The sequence below is a fragment of the Poromitra crassiceps genome (genome assembly GCF_964638095.1).
Source record: "Poromitra crassiceps genome assembly, chromosome: 14".
In the NCBI taxonomy this organism is placed as follows: domain Eukaryota; kingdom Metazoa; phylum Chordata; class Actinopteri; order Beryciformes; family Melamphaidae; genus Poromitra; species Poromitra crassiceps.
The window spans coordinates 624,788-644,899 of record NC_139633.1 but is presented as its reverse complement, the minus strand read 5'-3'; the positions used below and the strand labels follow the sequence as shown (position 1 = coordinate 644,899).

The 20,112-nt window shown below is 44.6% G+C and overlaps 1 protein-coding gene across 1 annotated transcript in view; it reads left to right on the top strand.

Annotated features, from left to right (window-relative positions):
• Nucleotides 1-17,436: 17,436 nt before the first annotated feature.
• Nucleotides 17,437-20,112, top strand: part of LOC310789531 (uncharacterized protein) — a gene marked incomplete at both ends in the record, with an annotated part of 80,031 nt that continues 77,355 nt past the window's right edge. The window contains 4 exons of the mRNA XM_083651167.1: nt 17,437-17,447; nt 17,603-17,741; nt 17,951-18,028; nt 18,298-18,356. Coding sequence (XP_083507293.1) covers nt 17,437-17,447; nt 17,603-17,741; nt 17,951-18,028; nt 18,298-18,356 — 287 coding nt within the window. The remainder of the gene's footprint in view (nt 17,448-17,602; nt 17,742-17,950; nt 18,029-18,297; nt 18,357-20,112) is intronic.

Genomic DNA, 20,112 nt, shown 5'->3' with positions numbered 1-20,112 from the left:
TGTTTAAGCGTAACCTATGTGGGGTTTGGCGTAACCTATGTGGGATTCGAAATAACGAAGGTTATGCCAAACCCCACATAGGTTACGCTAAAACCACGACCGCAAAGCGTCCTGCCTGTATTTGGCCAGTCGACAGGAAAGTATCGCGGGACTTCACGAGACTTGGTGACCTAGATCACGTTTGAGGTAATTTGATCCCTGTGCACTAGGCTGTGCACTCCAGGAAACAGCCTGGGGTGAAATAACACTCTGCTGGATGAAAACGGATTAGATTATGGCGATATTTGGCGAAAAAGGGAAGAAAAATAGCTATTTAGATGCAGGAAATACAGGCTCACACTTGGCCCCAAATCAACTCCACTTTACGACTGACTTGGACACTATTGATATCAAAACAACGCTAGGACGCCCAGATACGCCGCGGGGATCGCCTGGTGAGTGGACAAATCATAATTAATGGCAGGAGATGGCTCCAGGTTCGAAAAAACCGAAATTCTCCTTTAAAGACAGCGACCTGATCACAGCTGTCAAGTGTAATGGGTTGAGAAAATGGACCTGTAGAGAAATTAAAATTGACAATTAGACTATTAGAGATTAGAGGATTCAAAAGTATATGGGAAAAAAGGGAACCCCTATTTTTTTATTTTATTTCATTTATTTTTCATTATCCTGCATCGTTATCCTGTTACTCAACTAGTTTGGACAGAGACATTCGTTTATTTGGGCTGCAAGTCTTATACCTCCACGCCGCTAGAGGGCGCTATGCGCCTGAGGAATAACAACGTTACAGAGGCCGGCACCACAGAACAATAAATCCTGCGGTGTACGCTTATATTTACAGTCTATATATGGGTGTACGTGACAAGAAGCTGAACTTCTCTCTGCCTCTGTTGTTTAAAACCACAGGTTTGTAGGTATTCCTCAAATAACAGACAATGGGATCGTCTAAGAGATAAACATGTACTTCGACAGTTAGAAGTGGTTGTATTGAGTAAAATCGTCCCAGTTGTGAGATTTGGTTAGTAATGCTCAAAGCTACATGTTGCTAATCTGTTATGCTAGCGTTCTATGCTGGGTAGGTAGCAAGATGGCGGACTGCCTTATGTCTGTCTGCAAGTCCTTAAACTGAAGAACTAGCTCCAACCATGCCATGAATGAGTTTTACTGTGATGCAGGTTTTGTTTATGTCGTAGCTTCACTGAATAGCCTAATAGTAATGACTGAATGATTATTTATAAATCTAATACCAAAGTGGAGATACAGTCATGCATTAGGGGTGGAAATGCAATGTAAATTTATGCACTTTATTTTATTCTTAATTTAATTCGTTTTTGCATCTGTAGTGATATCCTACAGGATGATATACATCTGAAATACTTTAATTCAAATCTCTAGTAGTTTTACAGGTAAATGGGTTACTGAACTGTAGAGAATATATTTTGAAGTGTTAATGTTTATAGTGTAAATGTGTTTTTTTTTGTAATAAATGATATAGAGTTAATTACTAAGCTAAAGGTAAATTCTGCTGCATATTATAAATATTTTGATATTTTCTAAATTACTGAACAGAAGTAAAGTATTCTGATATGATACTATCAGGACTTAGAACAAAAATAGTCTAGGGAAAATAAGGTTTGACCTTAAACTAATTGCAACAGAATTTATTTTCACATTTTTATGTTTATATTGATACCCGAAACACTGTAGTAAAAATCCCAGAAAATCCCATTAGTGGAAGTATGTTAAAATGACGTTTTTTTTTAAATGGCTGCCATTATTAAAATTGTGGCCATATCTTGACTCCAACTAGACCTAGAATTACAAATTTGGTGTCTTATTTCCACATTTTTGGGGGCAAGGAATCCACAGAAATGGTTGTTGAGTCTCTAAGTAGAACAGATTTTTTTCCCTCATGTAGTATGAAGTATGTAGTCGTAATACAACATGGCATTTCTCACAATGTTAGCTACAACTTCGTATTTGTTAATCATACACATTTTGAGTGATACCCTTGAGCATATTGAAATGCTTGCCATTGGAAAAAAAAAGTTTGTTGTTTCATATTTCCAATTAAAAAAGTGTTACGGTAATGAATTTATTCCCTCAGTGTCTCTAAAAGTGTCTGGAAATACATAGAAAATGAGCACATCTATCTATCTAAGGGAGCTAGGGCTCTGTCTGTTTGTCTCACTGATGACATCAGTGATGTCATAAATCCACTCACTCTCACACACACACAGTCTCAGTTATGTCATCAGTGATGTCATAAATTGTGACAAACGGAAACGGAAACATACACGGCTCAGACACCCCTTTCTACATCAGTGCTGTACTCAACAACCTGGACTGCTTCCACCTGCTGCTCCAGTCCGCTGGCGTTCTGACCCGTGATGTGGCTTCTCTCCTGCTGGATGTGGTGCTGCGTAACGTAAACTATTCGGAAGGGATTCCGCAGAGTAGTGGTTATCATGCTGTTAATAATGTATAAATTGCCTGACCCACAGTTTGAGAAACACTGCTCACTTGTCTCTTTTAGGTTAAAAATATGTCTTCATGAACTGGCAAAGCAAAATCAAGACCTCAGGAGCCACTCTGCACATAGCGTTAAGTGGACACACTGACAGAAGAGAATGGAGATCTCTCTTTCCAGGCACCATGCTGCAGCTCTGCTACTAGCTCGGGTTGAGTCTCCATTTTATTGATTATGATTTATTATGATTGATTATATTATGATAATATGATTGATTATAATTTATGATTGATTATCATTTATTTCATTTGATTGAGCTGTTAATCAAGAATCTAGGCTGATTGAACTGATTATAAGAAGGCACAGGGGACGTTCCACTGTGTAATGGTTAGCACATTGACCACATCAGGATCCGGATCCGCCAAGTGCTGGGCACACATCGCCTGAACCAAGTCCACTCCCTACAAGTGATGAAGGACTTTGTGCTCCACCAAAACTGACTTGAAGGACTGTCAGTTTATTTATTTGCATTTATAGATTTAGTTCTTCAGTGACTGTTTCAAACAACTCCAGGAGCAGATATTATATACCAGCTATACCTAATGATGTGATGTCACTTGAGCAATGACAACATCAGTGATGTCATCAGTGATTATGTCATCAATGATGTCATCCTTCCTGGCTGAGCAGACTGGGTGGGTGATGTCATAGTTGTTGCTGTCATGTCATCGGTAATGTCATACATGCCAAAGTATAAATAAGCAATTTTTCAGTCTATCTCTGTCTGCCTCCACTGTCCCTACTCTCTCCGCTTCTATGTTCAACTGCCATGTACTTAACCTGCTGCCTTCTGCCCCATCCCTGTCATGAACGGCAGTGTTCTAATCTAAGCAGACTGGATTGCATGCAGCAGATCATAGAAAGCTCATCCATAAGAGACTTGAAACTTGACTTGGACTTGTGACTAAAGACTTGAGACGCGACTTGGACTATGAGACTCGCCCGGCCACGACCCCTTGCTGCACTGTATTTGGTTGTCGGTAAAATAGAGAAACCATTTAGTTGTACCTGAACCTGTTTGTTTTTGACTATTTGTTAAAAGAAGAAGTTTTGTGTCAAAAAGTCCGTTGCCATGATATTATTGAGCATCAGTGAAAAGAGTTTTATTGCATTCAGACTGAATAGTCTTATGTCTATGTTCATAGAAGACAGAACAATAAACCCTGCGGTGTACGTGACAAGAAGCTGAACTTCTCTCTGCCTCTGTTCTTTAAAACCACAGCGCAACACCACAGGACCATTAAATTGCCCACCCTGACACCATCCAAGTTAGGGAGGCAACACATGCGTGGCAGGTGTGGAACCTGTAAAGCTGGTCCTGAATGCTTCAAACCACCTTGACCCTGGAATGAAACCAATCAGGTATGGATGTTGTAAGAGGTGTGTGTGTGTAGCCACTTTCACACATGTCTGGAATTCAGGAGTTATCTAGAGGGCATCCGTATGGCGGTGTATAGCTGCTTTCACACATGTTTGGAATTCAGGAGTTATCTAGAGGCCATGCGGATGGGCTGTCATGTGTGAACAGATTTTCGGGGGTCATGCGCGCTCCTGCGAGCCTCCTCCTAGCCGGAGGGAAGTCTTGGGCTCAGGGTACACACAGGGGCGGATTGTCCCCCCCCCCCCCCTTCCAGAGCTCCGTGAAGTAGTCAGCTTGTGAGTGCATGAGGACAGAGACATCGTGACAGATTATTATTATATAAATAGTCGATGTGAATGAGCGAGCAAAAAACACATCAGCTCAAACCTGCTCCGTGTGCGACAGCAACATGTTGCTGGATTGCTGGATTGAAAGGCTCATGGCTCTGATCTGATTTCATGTCTGCTTCGCACAGCACACACATTTAATAAGCATTTTTGGTAGGGATGCACCGATTGCGATTTTGTTGGCCGATTCCGATTTCCGATTTTTGAATAGTCTGACTTGCCGATACCGATTTTTGCCGATTCCGATTTTTTTTCTAAGAACAATAATTGGCAGGTTATTTTTTTACTTTTTTACTTTGCTTTAATAGAAAATTAACATTCATGTCACATTTCTTATCATTTGCATGAGGTAGGACGATCTCACTCAAGGTTACTGGACAGAGCTTTTCTTTTTTGTGTAAATACAATGAATATAAAACAATTAATTCCAGTATATCCCACAGCTATCATGCATTTACTTTTCCAAAAGAAAAAAGGTGCAACAGAACAGGGGCTTCAGATGGAAAGTAGCCTATGGCTAAATCTGTTACAAAGCATCTCTTCCCCTATGGGGTTTAATGTTTTTTTGTATAGGCCTATGTCCCTGCCAAATAAACTAATAAAATAAAATAAATAAACGTCAAAATGTTATCCATGGAGAAGGAGTTTATAGCCTATAGCTCTGGAGCCCAGAGACCTTCGAAGCCATGCTCGTCTCTTAGAACAGACGAGTTGGCTTCCGCAATTTTCAAATGCTTCTGCCATACCGTCTGTACTTCGTGGGGGAGAATCATGCACCAACCGGAATGGGAAGCAGAAAGGCGGGTCTTCCGCTCATTAGTCCAATCAGAATCCAATATGCCGGCAGAAAGGCGGGTCTTTCGCTCATTAGTCCAATCAGAATCCAATATGCCGCATTCGCGTGTCGTGATTGGTCGGATTCCGTAGAACTTCCTTCCAGTCTGAAGGTTTTTTTCCCAACTTCCTTGTGCATGTTCTGGGGGTGTAACGTACAGACTGTATATAGCTGCATTCGCCGGATGTAGATGATACAGTCTGTTTTAAGAGACTAAAGCCATGCCCACTCTACAGTTGTGGATTTGGCTGTTATTGAGTAGCCTAGATGAGGAAATGAGTTTGAGTTGACTCCGTTTGAATATCGTAGTTTACACACAGAGCGCTTTTTTTTAAATCCGCCATTCGAAAAAAAATCATCTCTCACAGAAAACCTTGCACACTGGTCCGATGCGTTTTATTATTATGTTCGTCGTTCTATTCGCAATACGAAACAAAATTCCTCTCCTGGCTGTACACGTTAGGGTTACAACGTGACTGACGGATAGCAGCAGCAGCAGGCAGCGGTGATGTGGAGGCTGGTCGGGGAAGAGGGGACGGTGAGGTGAAGCGAGCCGCTCAGACTGGAGACTGTGGACTCCAACCTACCCGGCGGCCCCTCCGCGGCTCCACACCGACGAAGACATGCTGTGGCATGTGTGTACTGTGTAGTGGCAGCTTTTGTTTTGGCTGCAACCCATCCACTCTGTCTCGCTGCTTTTAGGTTCGCGCACGTCACTTGAAAATCGGCTCACAGAATCGGCATTTTAGAGTGACCGGCGCAGATCACCGATCGAGGCCGATCACGTGAAAATCGGCCATTTCCGGTCACGTGCCGATCGATCGGTGCATCCCTAATTTTTGGACGTGAGGGTCGTCCTGCTTCCCAGTATTGGACATCGCTAGGTAGGGTACTGGATCTGGTTGTGTTCATGCCTTTGATTTAACGTTTACACAGCGTTTGTGAAGATTCAATGGCAGAACCGCAAATTCCAAGTAGCGTCAAGTCAGACAGTATAAAACGAAAACTTCCGGGTATAACCTTCGCAATAATGGCAATTAAATAAAGTAAATGCACGTGTAATGTTTTTTGTGTGTGTTTCGAAAGATACAGAACGGAGATAAACTGGAAGAATATCTGCTCCCTTCGAAAAGTCAATTTTAACCCGCAGTGAGTCGACATTCCGATTTTTTGTTACTAAGTAATACAACATTTATTTTATTTTGAAGGTAAAAACGTCTAGCTTCCTGTATTCTGTATAATTCTAGTAGGTTTGCTGCATTTTAGGACTGAACATAGCAAAGACCTGTTTTGTTTGTAGTGCTTGCGACTCGAGGAAATCGATGCATCTGGGCGTGAGTTGTAGGGTTGTTTAATTAGTTACTTACTAACGTTATGCGCAAACGATTATATGCCGTGAACGTTAGGCAGTTATCGCCCATTATGTATTTTTAGTTTTCACAACTCCCCATTGTGTGGTCATGCCCAAATTCTCCCGCCCCTGCCCACTCTCTACTTTAAACTCTGCGGAGGTGCTACTCATGTGTGAATGCAACATGCCTCATGTGTGAAAGGGTACACTTCACGTATCATCCGGGGCAGGCTCAGTGGGGAGCAACCCTCACCTGATCCGGAGTTCATGTGTGAAAATAGCTAAAGTGTGAACAAATTTGGTGGCTCATGCGCGCTCCCGCGAGCCTCCTAGCCAGAGGTAAGTCTTGGGCTCAGGGTACACACAGGGGCGGATTGTCCCCCCCCCTCCAGAGCTCCGTGAAGTAGTCAGCTCAGTGAGTGCATGAGGACAGAGACAGAAAGCCAGCGTGACAGATTATTATTATATAAATAGTCAATGTGAATGAGCGAGCAAAAAAACATCATGCCGTCTCAGTTTTTCCAATGAAGCGCAAAGCGCCTCAAACCTGCTCCGTGTGCGACAGCCAACATGTTGCTGGATTGAAAGGCTCATGGCTCTGATCCGATTTTCTTTCTGCATAGATTCGCACAGCACACACATTTAATGAGCATTTTTGGACGCGAGGGTCGTCCCGCTTCCCAGTATTGGACATCGCTAGGTAGGGTATCTGGATCTGGTTGCGTTCATGTCTTTGATTTAACGTTTACACAGCGTTTGTGAAGATTTAAGGGCAGAACCGCAAATTCCATGTAGCGTCAAGTCAGGCAGTATAAAACTAAAACTTCCGGGTATAACCTTCGCAATAATGGCAATTAAATAAAGTAAATGCACGTAATGTTTTTTTGTGTGTGTTTCAAAAGACACAGAACAGAGATAAACTGGAAGAATATCTGCTCCCTTCGAAAAGTCAATTTTAACCCGTAGTGAGTCGACCATTCTGATTTTTTGTTACTAAGTAATACAACATTTATTTTATTTTGAAGGTAAAAACGTCTAGCTTCCTGTATTCTGTATAATTCTAGTAGGTTTGATGCATTTTAGGACTGAACATAGCAAAGACCTGTTTTCTTTGTAGTGCTTGCGACTCGAGGAAATCGATGCATCTGGGCGTGAGTTGTAGGGTTGTTTAATTAATTACTAACGTTATGCGCAAACGATTATATGCCGTGAACGTTAGGCAGTTATCGCCCATTATGTATTTTTAGTTTTCACAACTCCCCATTGTGTGGTCATGCCCAAATTCCCCCAAAACCACCCCGCCCCCTCTCTACTTTACAAACTCTGCGGAGGTGCTACTCATGTGAGAATGCAACATGCCTCATGTCTGAAAGGGTACTCTTCACGTATCATCCAGGGCAGGCTCAGTGGGGAGCAACCCTCACCTGATCCGGAGTTCATGTGTGAAAGTAGCTTGTGTGTGTGTGTGTGTGTGCGTGTGTGTGTGTGTGCGTGTGCCTCATGTATAACAGACACTGGAGGCTTTATTTTTTCTATTGAAGCATAAGCGTTTTTATGGATATCTCATGGGAAGTGCTTTGACTGTGGTGATGTTCTTCACAAGCTCTTCTCTTAGCTGTTGTAAGGATATACAGAGAAGAGACCAGGCAGCCTGGCTAACATTAGTTATCCCCAAACTCAGAGGCAGCGCTTGGCTTGGCTGCCCTACCCACTATACCAGTAAACAACGTAGCCTAAATCTTCAAGGTTAGATTTCATCTGTTAAACCACCATTTGCTCCAAAAGGAAATAAATCATAACGTTAATCAAAATGCCACGGAAACATTCGCTAATCAACAGAGCTGCAAAGATCAGTTCATCGGATAATTTCCCCCTTATTCACCTTATGTTCAGACCTTACAGTGGGCCAAATTCTTCCGGGTCCTTTTAACACTTCCGGCGGTCACGGCGCAAAATAAGAGAGTTGTTTTTGGAGCGGACAGTGAAGGGGGTAAAATAAAGAACGTAGCCTATACTTTGAGCCGGTACACGGCAAGCAAGCGAGTATCCACTGTTAGCCAGGTCAGATAACGTTATCGTCGACAATGACGAGCACTTTCTTGTAAAACATACCTGGACTCCAACAAAGAAAGCTTCAGATAGTTTTCTCTCCTCCGAGTCGAGCCACTAACGTCCATAAGACCCGCAGACGTTAACGTAATTCCCTGGAATGCGAGACTTAACGAGCCAGTTACATGGCGTTGCATTCTTAGACATTGCCGTTTGCTTTTATTTGGTATGTTACATACAATTGGCTAAATTATTAGTTAATTCAGAGTTAGATGATATTGGATCAGCCAGCCATTTTATTTTATTTTTTTACGGCCACACAACCGGGTCAAATGGGCGTGGCTACATAAGGTGAATAGCTCAGTGAGAGTGTCACACTTGAAACAATCTCTAGGGCAGGGGTGCCCACACTTTTTCAGCTTGGGAGCTACTTTTAAAATGACCAAGTCAAAGTGATCTACCAAACATATTTATTTATATATATATACACTGAGTATACAGTGGAAAACAGTGGAACAGTGGAAAAACAGTGGAAAAACAGTGGAAACAGTGGAAAAACAGTGGAAAAACAGTGGAAACAGTGGAAAAACAGTAAAGTTTTTTTTTTTCTTCCCCAATGCCACGCGATCGACCACACTACCTTCGCGATCGACCGGTCGATCGCGATCGACGTATTGGGCACCCCTGCTCTAGGGCAATTTGGCCCACTTCAATTGACACCGGTTCTCACAATCCCCAAGACGCACACAGACGGAGTAAGATTTATACAATGATTCCTTTTATTTAACACTAATTCAGAGGTAAAATCAAGACACAAAATATGGTTTTCTGGACAAGAGTTTAGTTCCCCTTCCCCCAGTGGCGTGTCCCTTCAACTCCAACTGTGCCACAATGAACACATAGGCCCCTATCGTTGCATCAGCCTATAAACTGCGCTGAGCGTTTAAGCGTAAAATTATGCACTATCTGGTCATTGGGTAAGTGCAGTAAACTAATCACATGCTTCACTTTTCAGCTCCAATTCCACGGAGGATCCAGTCCGGCTTCAGAAAAGCCGAGGGCTCTGATCTCCCCCCCCCCCCCCCTTTATCCCCTCTGTCTGGCTATTATTCCATATTATTCTCAAACCAATCTAACTGCAGTTTAAATACTGCAAGCATGTAAATACGCTACACTATAGCGAGATCAAAGTGAAAAGAATGTTCTAAATGCATCAGCTAGAAAAATATAGCCTATCCCTATATGATGAGATTAATTAGATTGGTGAAAGTTTGTCCAGAATGATATCGTTTTCTCTCCCCTGCTGCACAGGTAGGATGATGCACATAAATATAGCCTACATTATGTAAAGTCATTGCAGAAATGTGTTTTTATTGTAAAACTAAATGTGAAGTAGGGCCAATTTATTGGTGCAGACATCACAGTATATAGCACATGACAGTAGAAGCGCGTTACGCTGTCACTTATCTAAATCACGTTAAATCGACGAGGGATATATATAGGCCCAGGATGACATATATGTTTCACATAGGGTTGTGTTTGGATTTCGCGATTTTATTTTGTCCAATATTGAAATGTTCTACAATAGCATGTTGTGGGAACATTACACATTATTTAGATCTATTTCGATGTACCTTTCTATCTATTTAGGCTAATTTCGATGCGATTTATTATCGAAATGGATTAGCCCAATGCATGCTGGGAGATTTCACATGTCTGGCTGTTGCAGGGAAGCCGCAGTGAATGTTTGCCCAGAATGATCTCGTTTTCTCTTGCCTTCACTGCACAGGTAGGATGATGCAATAGCCTCTGAATGTCACAGCCTCAAAACTGTCATGTTAGAAAAAACTGTCATGTTAGAAAAAACTGTCATGTTGTTATACTATGTATGGTAGAACAACTTATTTTTTCTGAGAGAGAGAGAGAACCGGCAAACTTTTTTTCAAGCAGTCCATATTGTGCCTGTCAGACTGATGAGTAAGAGAGAGGGAGTGACACAGAGAGAAGGGACAGGGGAAAGGGCAGAGGAGCGCTCCGCGCAACCAGCGCACTGAATAGGCCTGGTTTTCAAAAGCGCAAAGCGCAAAATTTACGCCAGGTGGGAAGATATCATTAGGCCGGTATTTAAGGCCGAAACGCCCATTCTTGCCCATTCTGGGACTGCGCCACGCCCAGTTCGCCTAAAGCGCATTTGGCAAAGCAAAAACCTCCTTCTTCATCTCTGAAATCCAGTCCTCTGCATCCAATCCCAGTAAACTGTTCTCCACCTTCTCCACGCTCCTCAACCCTCCCTCCCTCCTCCCTCTCTGCTGATGATTTTGTAACCTTCTTTACTAAAAAGGTGGATGACATCAGCTCCTCCTTCCATCCTCCAGGCACCCTCACTAACACTCCTGACTCCAATCCTGCTTCCCGGCCCCCTGTCCCTGGATTTCCTTCCTTCTATCCCCTCTCTCCCGATGAAGTGCTTAAACTCATCAGCTCGAACCGAGCCACCTACTGCCCCCTTGATCCTATCCCTTCCTCTCTCCTCCAAACCATCTCACCTAACATATCTCCCTTCCTCACGACCTTCATTAACTCCTCTCTGTCCTCTGGTCTTGTTCCGCCTGCTCTAAAGACTGCAAGAGTCAAGCCTCTGCTTAAGAAACCCTCCCTTGACCCTACCGCTATTCAGAACTACAGACCTGTCTCTCTCCTCTCATTCCTTTCCAAAACCCTTGAACGAGCAGCGTCCGAACAACTTTCTCTCTATCTCTCCCAAAATGACCTCCTGGACCCTCTGCAGTCCGGTTTCAAGGCTTCTCACTCCACTGAGACAGCTCTTCTTGCTGTCACAGAGGCCCTTCACACTGCTAAGGCCTCATCCCTCTCCTCTGTTCTTGTCCTCCTTGACCTGTCTGCTGCCTTCGATACAGTCAACCACCAAATCCTTCTTTCCACTCTGTCTGACCTAGGCATTTCAGGTTCTGCACTCTCCTGGTTTGCTTCCTACCTCTCGAACCGCTCATACCAGGTCTCATGGAGAGGGTCCCTCTCCAGATCCTGTCCTCTTACCACCGGTGTCCCCCAGGGCTCAGTCCTGGGCCCCTTACTTTTCCTTCTCTATATCAGATCTCTTGCCTATGTGATCTCTTCTCATGGCTTTTCTTATCACTGCTATGCTGACGACACCCAGCTTTTCCTTTCCTTTCCCCCCTCAGACACTCAAATCGAGGCTCGCATCTCTGCATGCCTCAAAGACATTGGCGACTGGATGTCTGCCCACCACCTCAAGCTCAACCTTGGTAAGACAGAGCTACTCTTCCTCCCAGGAAAAGACTGCCCTCTCGCAGATCTCTCCATCTCCATTGACAACACCACTGTACTTCCCTCCCAAACAGCTAAGAACCTTGGGGTGATCCTTGACAACCAGCTGTCTTGCTCAGCCAACATAGCTGCTACAGCACGCTCCTGTAGGTTCTCTCTCTACAACATCCGCAAAATCCGTCCCTTTCTCACAAGAGAAGCGACTCAACTCCTGGTCCAGTCTCTTGTCTCCTCCCGCCTGGACTACTGCAACGTGCTCCTGGCCGGCCTACCTGCCACCGACATCCGACCGCTTCAGCTCATTCAGAACGCTGCAGCCCGTCTCGTATTCAACCAACCCAAATTCTCTCACGTCACTCCCCTCTTCCAGGAGCTCCACTGGCTTCCCATCTCGGCCCGCATCAAATTCAAGACACTGGTACTGGCCTACCGGGCAGTACACCAGTCAGCTCCCCTGTACCTGCAATCCATGGTCAGGTTCCAAACCTCTCAGCGCTCCCTTCGCTCCTCCACCAGTGCAGGTCGCCTCGCCCCTCCTTCGCTACGGGGGCTCAAAAGTCGCTCATCCCGATCTCGACTCTTCTCGTCCCTGGCACCTCAATGGTGGAACGAGCTTCCACCTTCGGTCAGGACGGCTGAATCACTGCCGATCTTTCGGAAAAGACTAAAGACGCACCTTTTCAGGCTCCATCTGGGCCCTTCTTGATCTAACTTCATTCTCTCTCTTTCACCCAAAAAAAAAAAAAAAAAACTAACCTTAACTTGTACCACTAACCTAAACTTGTACCACTGTTCCTTCAGAAGTTGTAGTTATCACAGACTGTGCTCCATAGTAGATTGCTCTATTGCTGACAAAAATGTGTTATTGTAAGTCGCTTTGGATAAAAGCGTCTGCCAAATGACGTAATGTAATGTAATGTAATGGGTCCTAAAGCCATGTTGATATCTTCCCGAGGCAGGCGCAAGGCACTTTTTTTTGTATGTAAGGCCAGTTTTTGCGCCGAAGGCCTGTGGGAGAATAGGGCCCATAGGCTCCTTATTCAGCCAGTTTGCACCACGCTCTTTTCCTAAAAGGACATTGCAAAACAGCCACTGTTAGGACACACTCCATGCAAGAACAAGTTCATAAATCAAATAAAATCCAGCCACATAAGTTAAGACCATAGAAAGGTTTAAAGCACAGCACACGAATGTAACACCATACAAAAGGTTCAAATCACAGCACCCGAGTTTAAGACCATCTAAAGGTTTAGAGCACAGCACACAGTTCAGATTCAGATTCAGATTCAGATTCAGATTCAGATTTATTTCGCCCCCCACACACACAAACAATTGACATGTAGATAAACATCAAGATACAAATGTGTGGAGTGCCAGGTCTCCAAAGAAGCTACTTAAAGCTTATGGCAGGAGCCTGAGCAATGACTTAAAGCACAACTTAAATACAAGATACTGCGTACAGTATAACAAAACAACAATTACACATCAGGACAGGTAACAAACAAAACAAACAAAACAATCCCAGATCAATGGATAAGTATAAGTATACTTATAATACATATCAATACCATATACCATACTATATATCATATACATTATATATTATATATACTATGTATTATAATATACTATATTACTATACATACAGGTTAAGCAGTTGTTCTTTCATTTTTTTCTTGAAAACAGAGATGGATGGAGCTGTTTTCAAGCTCTCATCAAGCCCATTCCAGATCCGCGGCCCTCTATTGGTTATACTTAAACTGGTGCATTTCAGTCGTCTTTTCTTACCATAAATAAGATGTGTATTTCTGGTGTTAAAGGAATGAGCGGGGCGGTTGACTGGGATGACCTTGGAGAGTCTTGGATTTAAGTTATGGACAACTTGGTACATTATGATTGCGTTTTGGTGAATATTAAACTCAGCAAGCCTCAAAAGATTATAGCTATGGAAGAGGGAACATGTGGGTGCGTTGAAATCCGACCAGGATACGGCACGTATTATTTTCTTTTGTAAGCAGTTGGCAGTTAAAGCCAGCTAAACAATTGCACACCATTGGTTCAAACGCAGCACACCTAATTGGCCAGAGATAGCTCATCGGGCAAGTTGGAATTTGGGGAACCCACGGGCATCTAGGGTTACCAAAATTCTAATGGCCAGAAAACAGGAGACAGGACAAAACATGAATCGAATGAAAAATAAGAGTTCCAATTTGGCCTGCGCTATACTGGGCCAAATTGGAATAAACCCTAGGAGTCTCGTATAGCCTATAAGGTCTCTTCTTGAGGCCTGATAGGGGGGCTGAGTTAGGCAGACGGAAGTCCTGCACTTCTTACCAGCCCCGGGCTGTTGTTGCTCAGGAGCAGGCTGATAGAAACACACGGTGTCCCATTGACTGCGGCCGCACGTGCATGCGGGAGCGCGTACGCTGTCGCGGAGGAACCAGGGAGTCCGCGGGTCCAGTAGGAGTGGAGGAGGCGGCGCCCGGGTCTGGCAGCTGGCGGAACACAGCAAAAATGGGAATCAATAACAGTGCTTCTTTACAGGAGATACACATTCATACCGGCAGATGGCCATTTGACTTTCCTTCATGTAGGAAATAGCGAGCGTTGTATGTAAAGTCTTTATGGCTCCGTCTGGTCTCAGGTCCGGGTCCAAGCTCTCCCGTGAGGCGTCCGGGTTCCGTATGGGTGGAGGCGACGGCGTCCAGCTGGCAAACACAAACAGTGCAGCGAATCAGTGGCTTGTCATTACAATAGGAGCAAACTCACTCATGCCAGTCACGGCGACAGGTGTCCGACTTTTCTTTAGATGGACATTAGAGAGCGTTGTACAGTAGGTGAGGAGGTTCTCTGGTCAGTTCCTCCTGTCCGCGTCCCGCCGCCCAGGCTCTCCGTCGGCTGCTGCTTCTCCACAGTGGCTCCCTGCTGTCTGCTCGTGCGTCCAATTCTTCCCCACTGACTCCTACAGCCGCCTTTTTCCCCAGGTGTGTCTGATCGGCCTAATTAGGGAAAGGGGAAACACCTGCACCACCAGACATCTCCTCCCCCCTCCCACCTGTCCATGTGAGTCCTTTCTCCACCCCAAAGTCTTCCCAAGACTACAATAAGGCTAACCTTGCTTGCAAGATGGATAACCTCGCGACATCAAAAGAGAATTCTCTCGACGTAATCCATCTCGTCATGCACAGGCAGTTAGGATGATTGGCCGAACCATGCCGGCTCGACAAATCAGCGGCAGCCTTAGGCGGGCTTAGGCTCGTCTGGGCAAGTAGTGGGTACATGGTCTTTGTAGTTCTTTTCACTCGTCAACATGGCTGCTGCCGCGGAAGTGACAGGCAGTCTGAATGAAATTGAATGTAACGTTCCCAATTCTATGTATTAAATTCAAAAAACGACCCTCAGCATTTGGGAAGGCTAAGCCACACAACTAGTTTGTTATAATCGCACGTCATGCTTCGAAGGCGACTTTACGACGATGAGGACGGTGAGGACTCAATCAATGAATACCACGGAGATCAGGCACAGGCACCTTCCTCCGGTCGCAAAGGTGACGTCAGAGGCATGGCGATCTGTCATCCAATCACCTGCCAAGGTCTGGCTTGTCTGTCTGATAGGAACTCAATCTCCGACAACCAAAATCTGATTTCTGTACACGCGTCATTTTGATAAACTGACCTCATAGTGGGAATCTTCCTGGTTACTTTTAGCGAGACAAAAAAGTATTAGAACTTAAAGTGCCATATTTATAGAGCTAGACTGTATATAAATACACAACGCTCTGTGCGCAAATCTAGAAACAGCAGCTCTACATAAGAAAGTTCAGAGGGGCGGGGACCTCACAGAGGTTCTAACTCAACGGAGCTACTGTGCAGTGCGCACAATCTGCATCACTGATCTGGCAGGATTTCGACCCTACTGGGCTCTCCCCCATCCTCACTCCATATTTAACTCATTAGCCGCCACAGTTTTTCAGAAATGTCACTAGCCACCGCACCGCCAGGGTTTTTGATCATTTTCATTCATTTTCCAAGACCCACAGAATATTTTCTTCTATGACTACGTAAAGACTGCATCTCCCAAAAGAGAGAAGAGAGCCTCGACTTTCATAGGGGAAAAAAGTTAGATTCTAACTGCATCCCTTCTTTAGTTATCGACACCTGAATGTAGGTCGTTTTCACCAAAAACACCACTCTGTGACCAGAAAGGAAAAGGCATTTTTGTAAATAAAGTCATCTTCACGGTTCCTGATGTTACATTACATTACATTACGTCATTTGGCAGACGCTTTTATCCAAAGCGACTTACAATAACACATTTTTTGTCAGCAATAGAGCAATCAACTATGGAGCACAGTCTATGACAACCACAACTTCTGAAGGAACAGTGGTACAAGTTTAGGTTAGTGGTACAAGTTTAGGTTAGAGAGAGAACGAAGTTAGATCAAGAAGGGCCCAGATGGAGCCTGAAAAGGTGTGTCTTGAGTCTTTTCCGAAAGATCGGCAGTGATTCAGCTGTCCTGACCGAAGGTGGAAGCTCGTTCCACCATTGAGGTGCCAGGGACGAGAAGAGTCGAGATCGGGATGAGCGACTTTTGAGCCCCCGTAGCGAAGGAGGGGCGAGGCGACCTGCACTGGTGGAGGAGCGAAGGGAGCGCTGAGAGGTTTGGAACCTGACCATGGATTGCAGGTACAGGGGAGCTGACTGGTGTACTGCCCTGTAGGCCAGTACCAGTGTCTTGAATTTGATGCGGGCCGAGATGGGAAGCCAGTGGAGCTCCTGGAAGAGGGGAGTGACGTGAGAGAATTTGGGTTGGTTGAATACCAGACGGGCTGCAGCGTTCTGAATGAGCTGAAGCGGTCGGATGTCGGTGGCAGGTAGGCCGGCCAGGAGCACGTTGCAGTAGGTCTTTGATGTCTTTGATGGCGGAAACTGGCCAATGTTATACTCAACAATGAACCCCATAATGATTTGGTTTCTGCACGGCTGGGGGGGGGGGGGGGGCGACTGGTTGTCTGTGTAGCCTACTGTATGTCAGGAGCAATCTACCGGCTGAAATTTACACAGCGTCAAGAGTTTTGGAACTGGATTACTAATTCCTGAGGACAAGTGACTTGTGGACGTGTTGTGGGCAGGTTGCGTGGTGCGTGGTGAAAACAAAATCCTTCACGTTTGAGTGACAGGCTATTTTTTTAAATAGCGCTTATTATGGCGGAGAATGAGTTAATTATAGCTCAGTGTTTCAAACCTGCTCAGCAAGTTTGATGAAAAGGCATCCAGTTTGACTGGCTGCACACTCCGTTCGTTGGTAGTAGGTTGGTATGTACTGTAATTGGTCACCACAAACAAAGAGGATATAATTGGACCTATTCACAGTACCAGAACATATGGGTGTATTTGGCATGTAATGCAGCTCTGTGAGTGTTTTGGGCCAAGGAAAAATGCGTGTTTTGGGCCAAGGAAAAATGCGCGTGCACGTGGTGGTGTTGACATCTCAAAGTCTCTCTTTCTCTCTCTCTCTCTCTCTCTCTCTCTCTCTCTCTCCGCAATCGCTCATGTCAGATGAACGCCCACCAAGAGCCAGGTCTGCTCAAGGTTTCTTCTTCATTTAAACGGGTCTTTCCTTGCTGCCGTTGCCAAACTTGTTTCAATTGCCACATGACCTTGCAGTAAAATCTGTGTGAGAATTGTCTCAACTGTTGGGTCTAAAATAAAGAGCCTGGTCTTCTACCTGCTCTATTTGTAAAACACCTTGAGATGTTATGATTTGGCACTATATAAATATAAAATTGATTGATTTTGATGCTCTGACTCTCTCCTGCAGGATGAACGGTGCGGCCATAAAGGGCTATGAGGAGGATGTAGGGAACAAAACATCCGTATACGTTCACACAGCCCACTCCATCACTGCGTCGCTGTACCTTTTTCAACACTTCGGATACAGACACATCCCAGACGATGAGGTACACACACGCGCGCACACACACACAGACGCACGCACACACACACAGACACACGCACGCACACACACACACACACACACACTCATGCACACACTGTATGTATGAAATGTATTCATATACTGAATGTCAAAGACTAGATCGTTATAATTTAGTAAGTCAATTTTGTCCGATCTAATCTTGGTCTCTCTGTCTCTCTCTCTCTCTCTCAGGTTGATGGATATGGATTCATGTCAGAGGACTGGCAGAAATACTCCAAATACTATGTGGAAAGACAAGTTAAAACCAGAGTAAGATTCTACACCAAACATGACTACATCATGGAAATGAAGGCATGGAAAAAACTGCACAATGCTAAAATCATCAGGCTTTATCAAAGAGGGTAATGATAAAATGGCAAATTTTTTCTCCACTTGGGGATATTCAGGTGCCACAGCGGCAACTGGCAGAACAGTACCAAGGAAAACAAGTACGTTAATAAAAGAAAAGAGATACTATATGGTAATGTACATAGAGTAATATAATGCTTGGGCAAAACATGGTTGGTGCGCATGTGTAGGAGCAGGGCTGCATGTGCGACCGGGTTAAAGACCCGCCAGCCACCGTTCACATCACATGGTATCAATTGATTGTTTGCCTGGCCCAACTGACATTGATAAGCAGTGCAACTCCACGCATTGCACTGAACATTTTAAAGTATTTTAACTTCTAACAGCCACACTGTAAAGACTGAGCAGCCCTTCACCGCTTATTAACGACATCTGCTCTTTTAAAGAAGAACAACATGTCGAAGGAGAGAGACTTGGGGTGTGTTCGATCTGAAAACGGTGTGCACCGTTTTGCTGCGGTTTCCATGTTGAACGTCATGATTCAACGCACCACTGTTTCTGTTTAAGTAAATGTTTTGCTACATGTTGGAAAACTCAACATAATATCCAAATTAAAAATAGTCCAGAACCTTACGTTACATTACCCCTGGATCGATCCAGAAGACTATGTGCCCAGTTGAGAACTGATACCTCCCTCTGGCAATTGAGGTGGGCAGGTTCAATTCTATTGCTGAGGAGGAGAGACTTTGGGCCCTATCTTCCCAACGGCAGTAATTTTGCATTAGCGCCCATTTTGCGCTGGAATAACGCCGCACAAAGCCCTAATTGTGGCCGTGTCGGCCCGCTGCGCTTCACGTCATCTCGGCGCACATCTCCGTATAGGCGTGTTTATGCCCAAAAGCATTGTGGAGGTGTGGTCATGCCCATAAAACCACAGCGTCATGTCAGCAGCTTCCTCCTCGCTGAGTGAGAGGGACTAGATTGAGAGAGAGAAAGAGGTAGAGAGAAAAGATAGCCTTGATGGGGAGAGGGAGAGAGAGAGAGATGTGAGGCTGTCATGCATAGAAATCAAATAACGTGCTCATGCCCACCTGTGAATCACCTGTGTATTATTGCCATTTCACACACTGAAAAAGGGCTGCTGCCCAAACGTATGTATGGACGTATGCTTATCCCTTTTCGGGCTCTCTTCTCCTGCATCTCCGCTGCGGGGCTATACTGCATGCGTAATTACGTGAGTGATGCTGCTCTATTTGAAGTTGAATTTCGTTCCACCAGCACACATTTTATTAATCAGCTATTTTCTATTAGTTTCTATTAATATATATACATCGAATCCCACCAATGTAGTCCATCATTTTCCCCTTGGCGCACATAAAGACACATGCTTCTGTCACTGTCTGCTTGATGGCGAGAGGGACTTCAGCTGTAGCCTAGGTAAACCCAGCCCCCACGTGACCTGCTCTCTCAGTTCCCAGTCACTATCGTCTAGAGAACGGGCCATTCAAATCGATTTCCGCGGCGATTGAAAGACTCGCGCAGACCCGCAGCCAATGAGTGACGGCGTGACTGCCAACATCAGTCCTGCCGTGATCGGCCAATCAGAGAGTGCGTCTTTGTCAATGACGTGTAACAGCTGCAGCGGCTTAGCACTACCTAGCCGTTAGCATTTGGCCTCTCTAAAGCATAGCTCCCGAGCTAGCTACTAGCTATATGGCTAGCTATATGGCTATGCAACTACTTGAGGACATTCAAGTGAAAACAGCTGTTAATGTTAATGTGGGAATCATGGTGGAACCGAATAAAAATGTTTTTGTTTGATACTCTATTCTGTTGTATTGTCATGTGAGAATGAAAACAGCTATAGTAATAGTACTTCAAAACAGTGGTTCTCAAAATGTTTCCACATAAGGATCCTTAAACTGAATAATGTGATGCTAGGTCTGTTGATCAAAATAACACCTATATCGAAATCGGATTTTAGCGGACCATACAAGCCGGGGCTTCAGAGCTGATCACCTGGACACATTTTACGGCGAAATTAT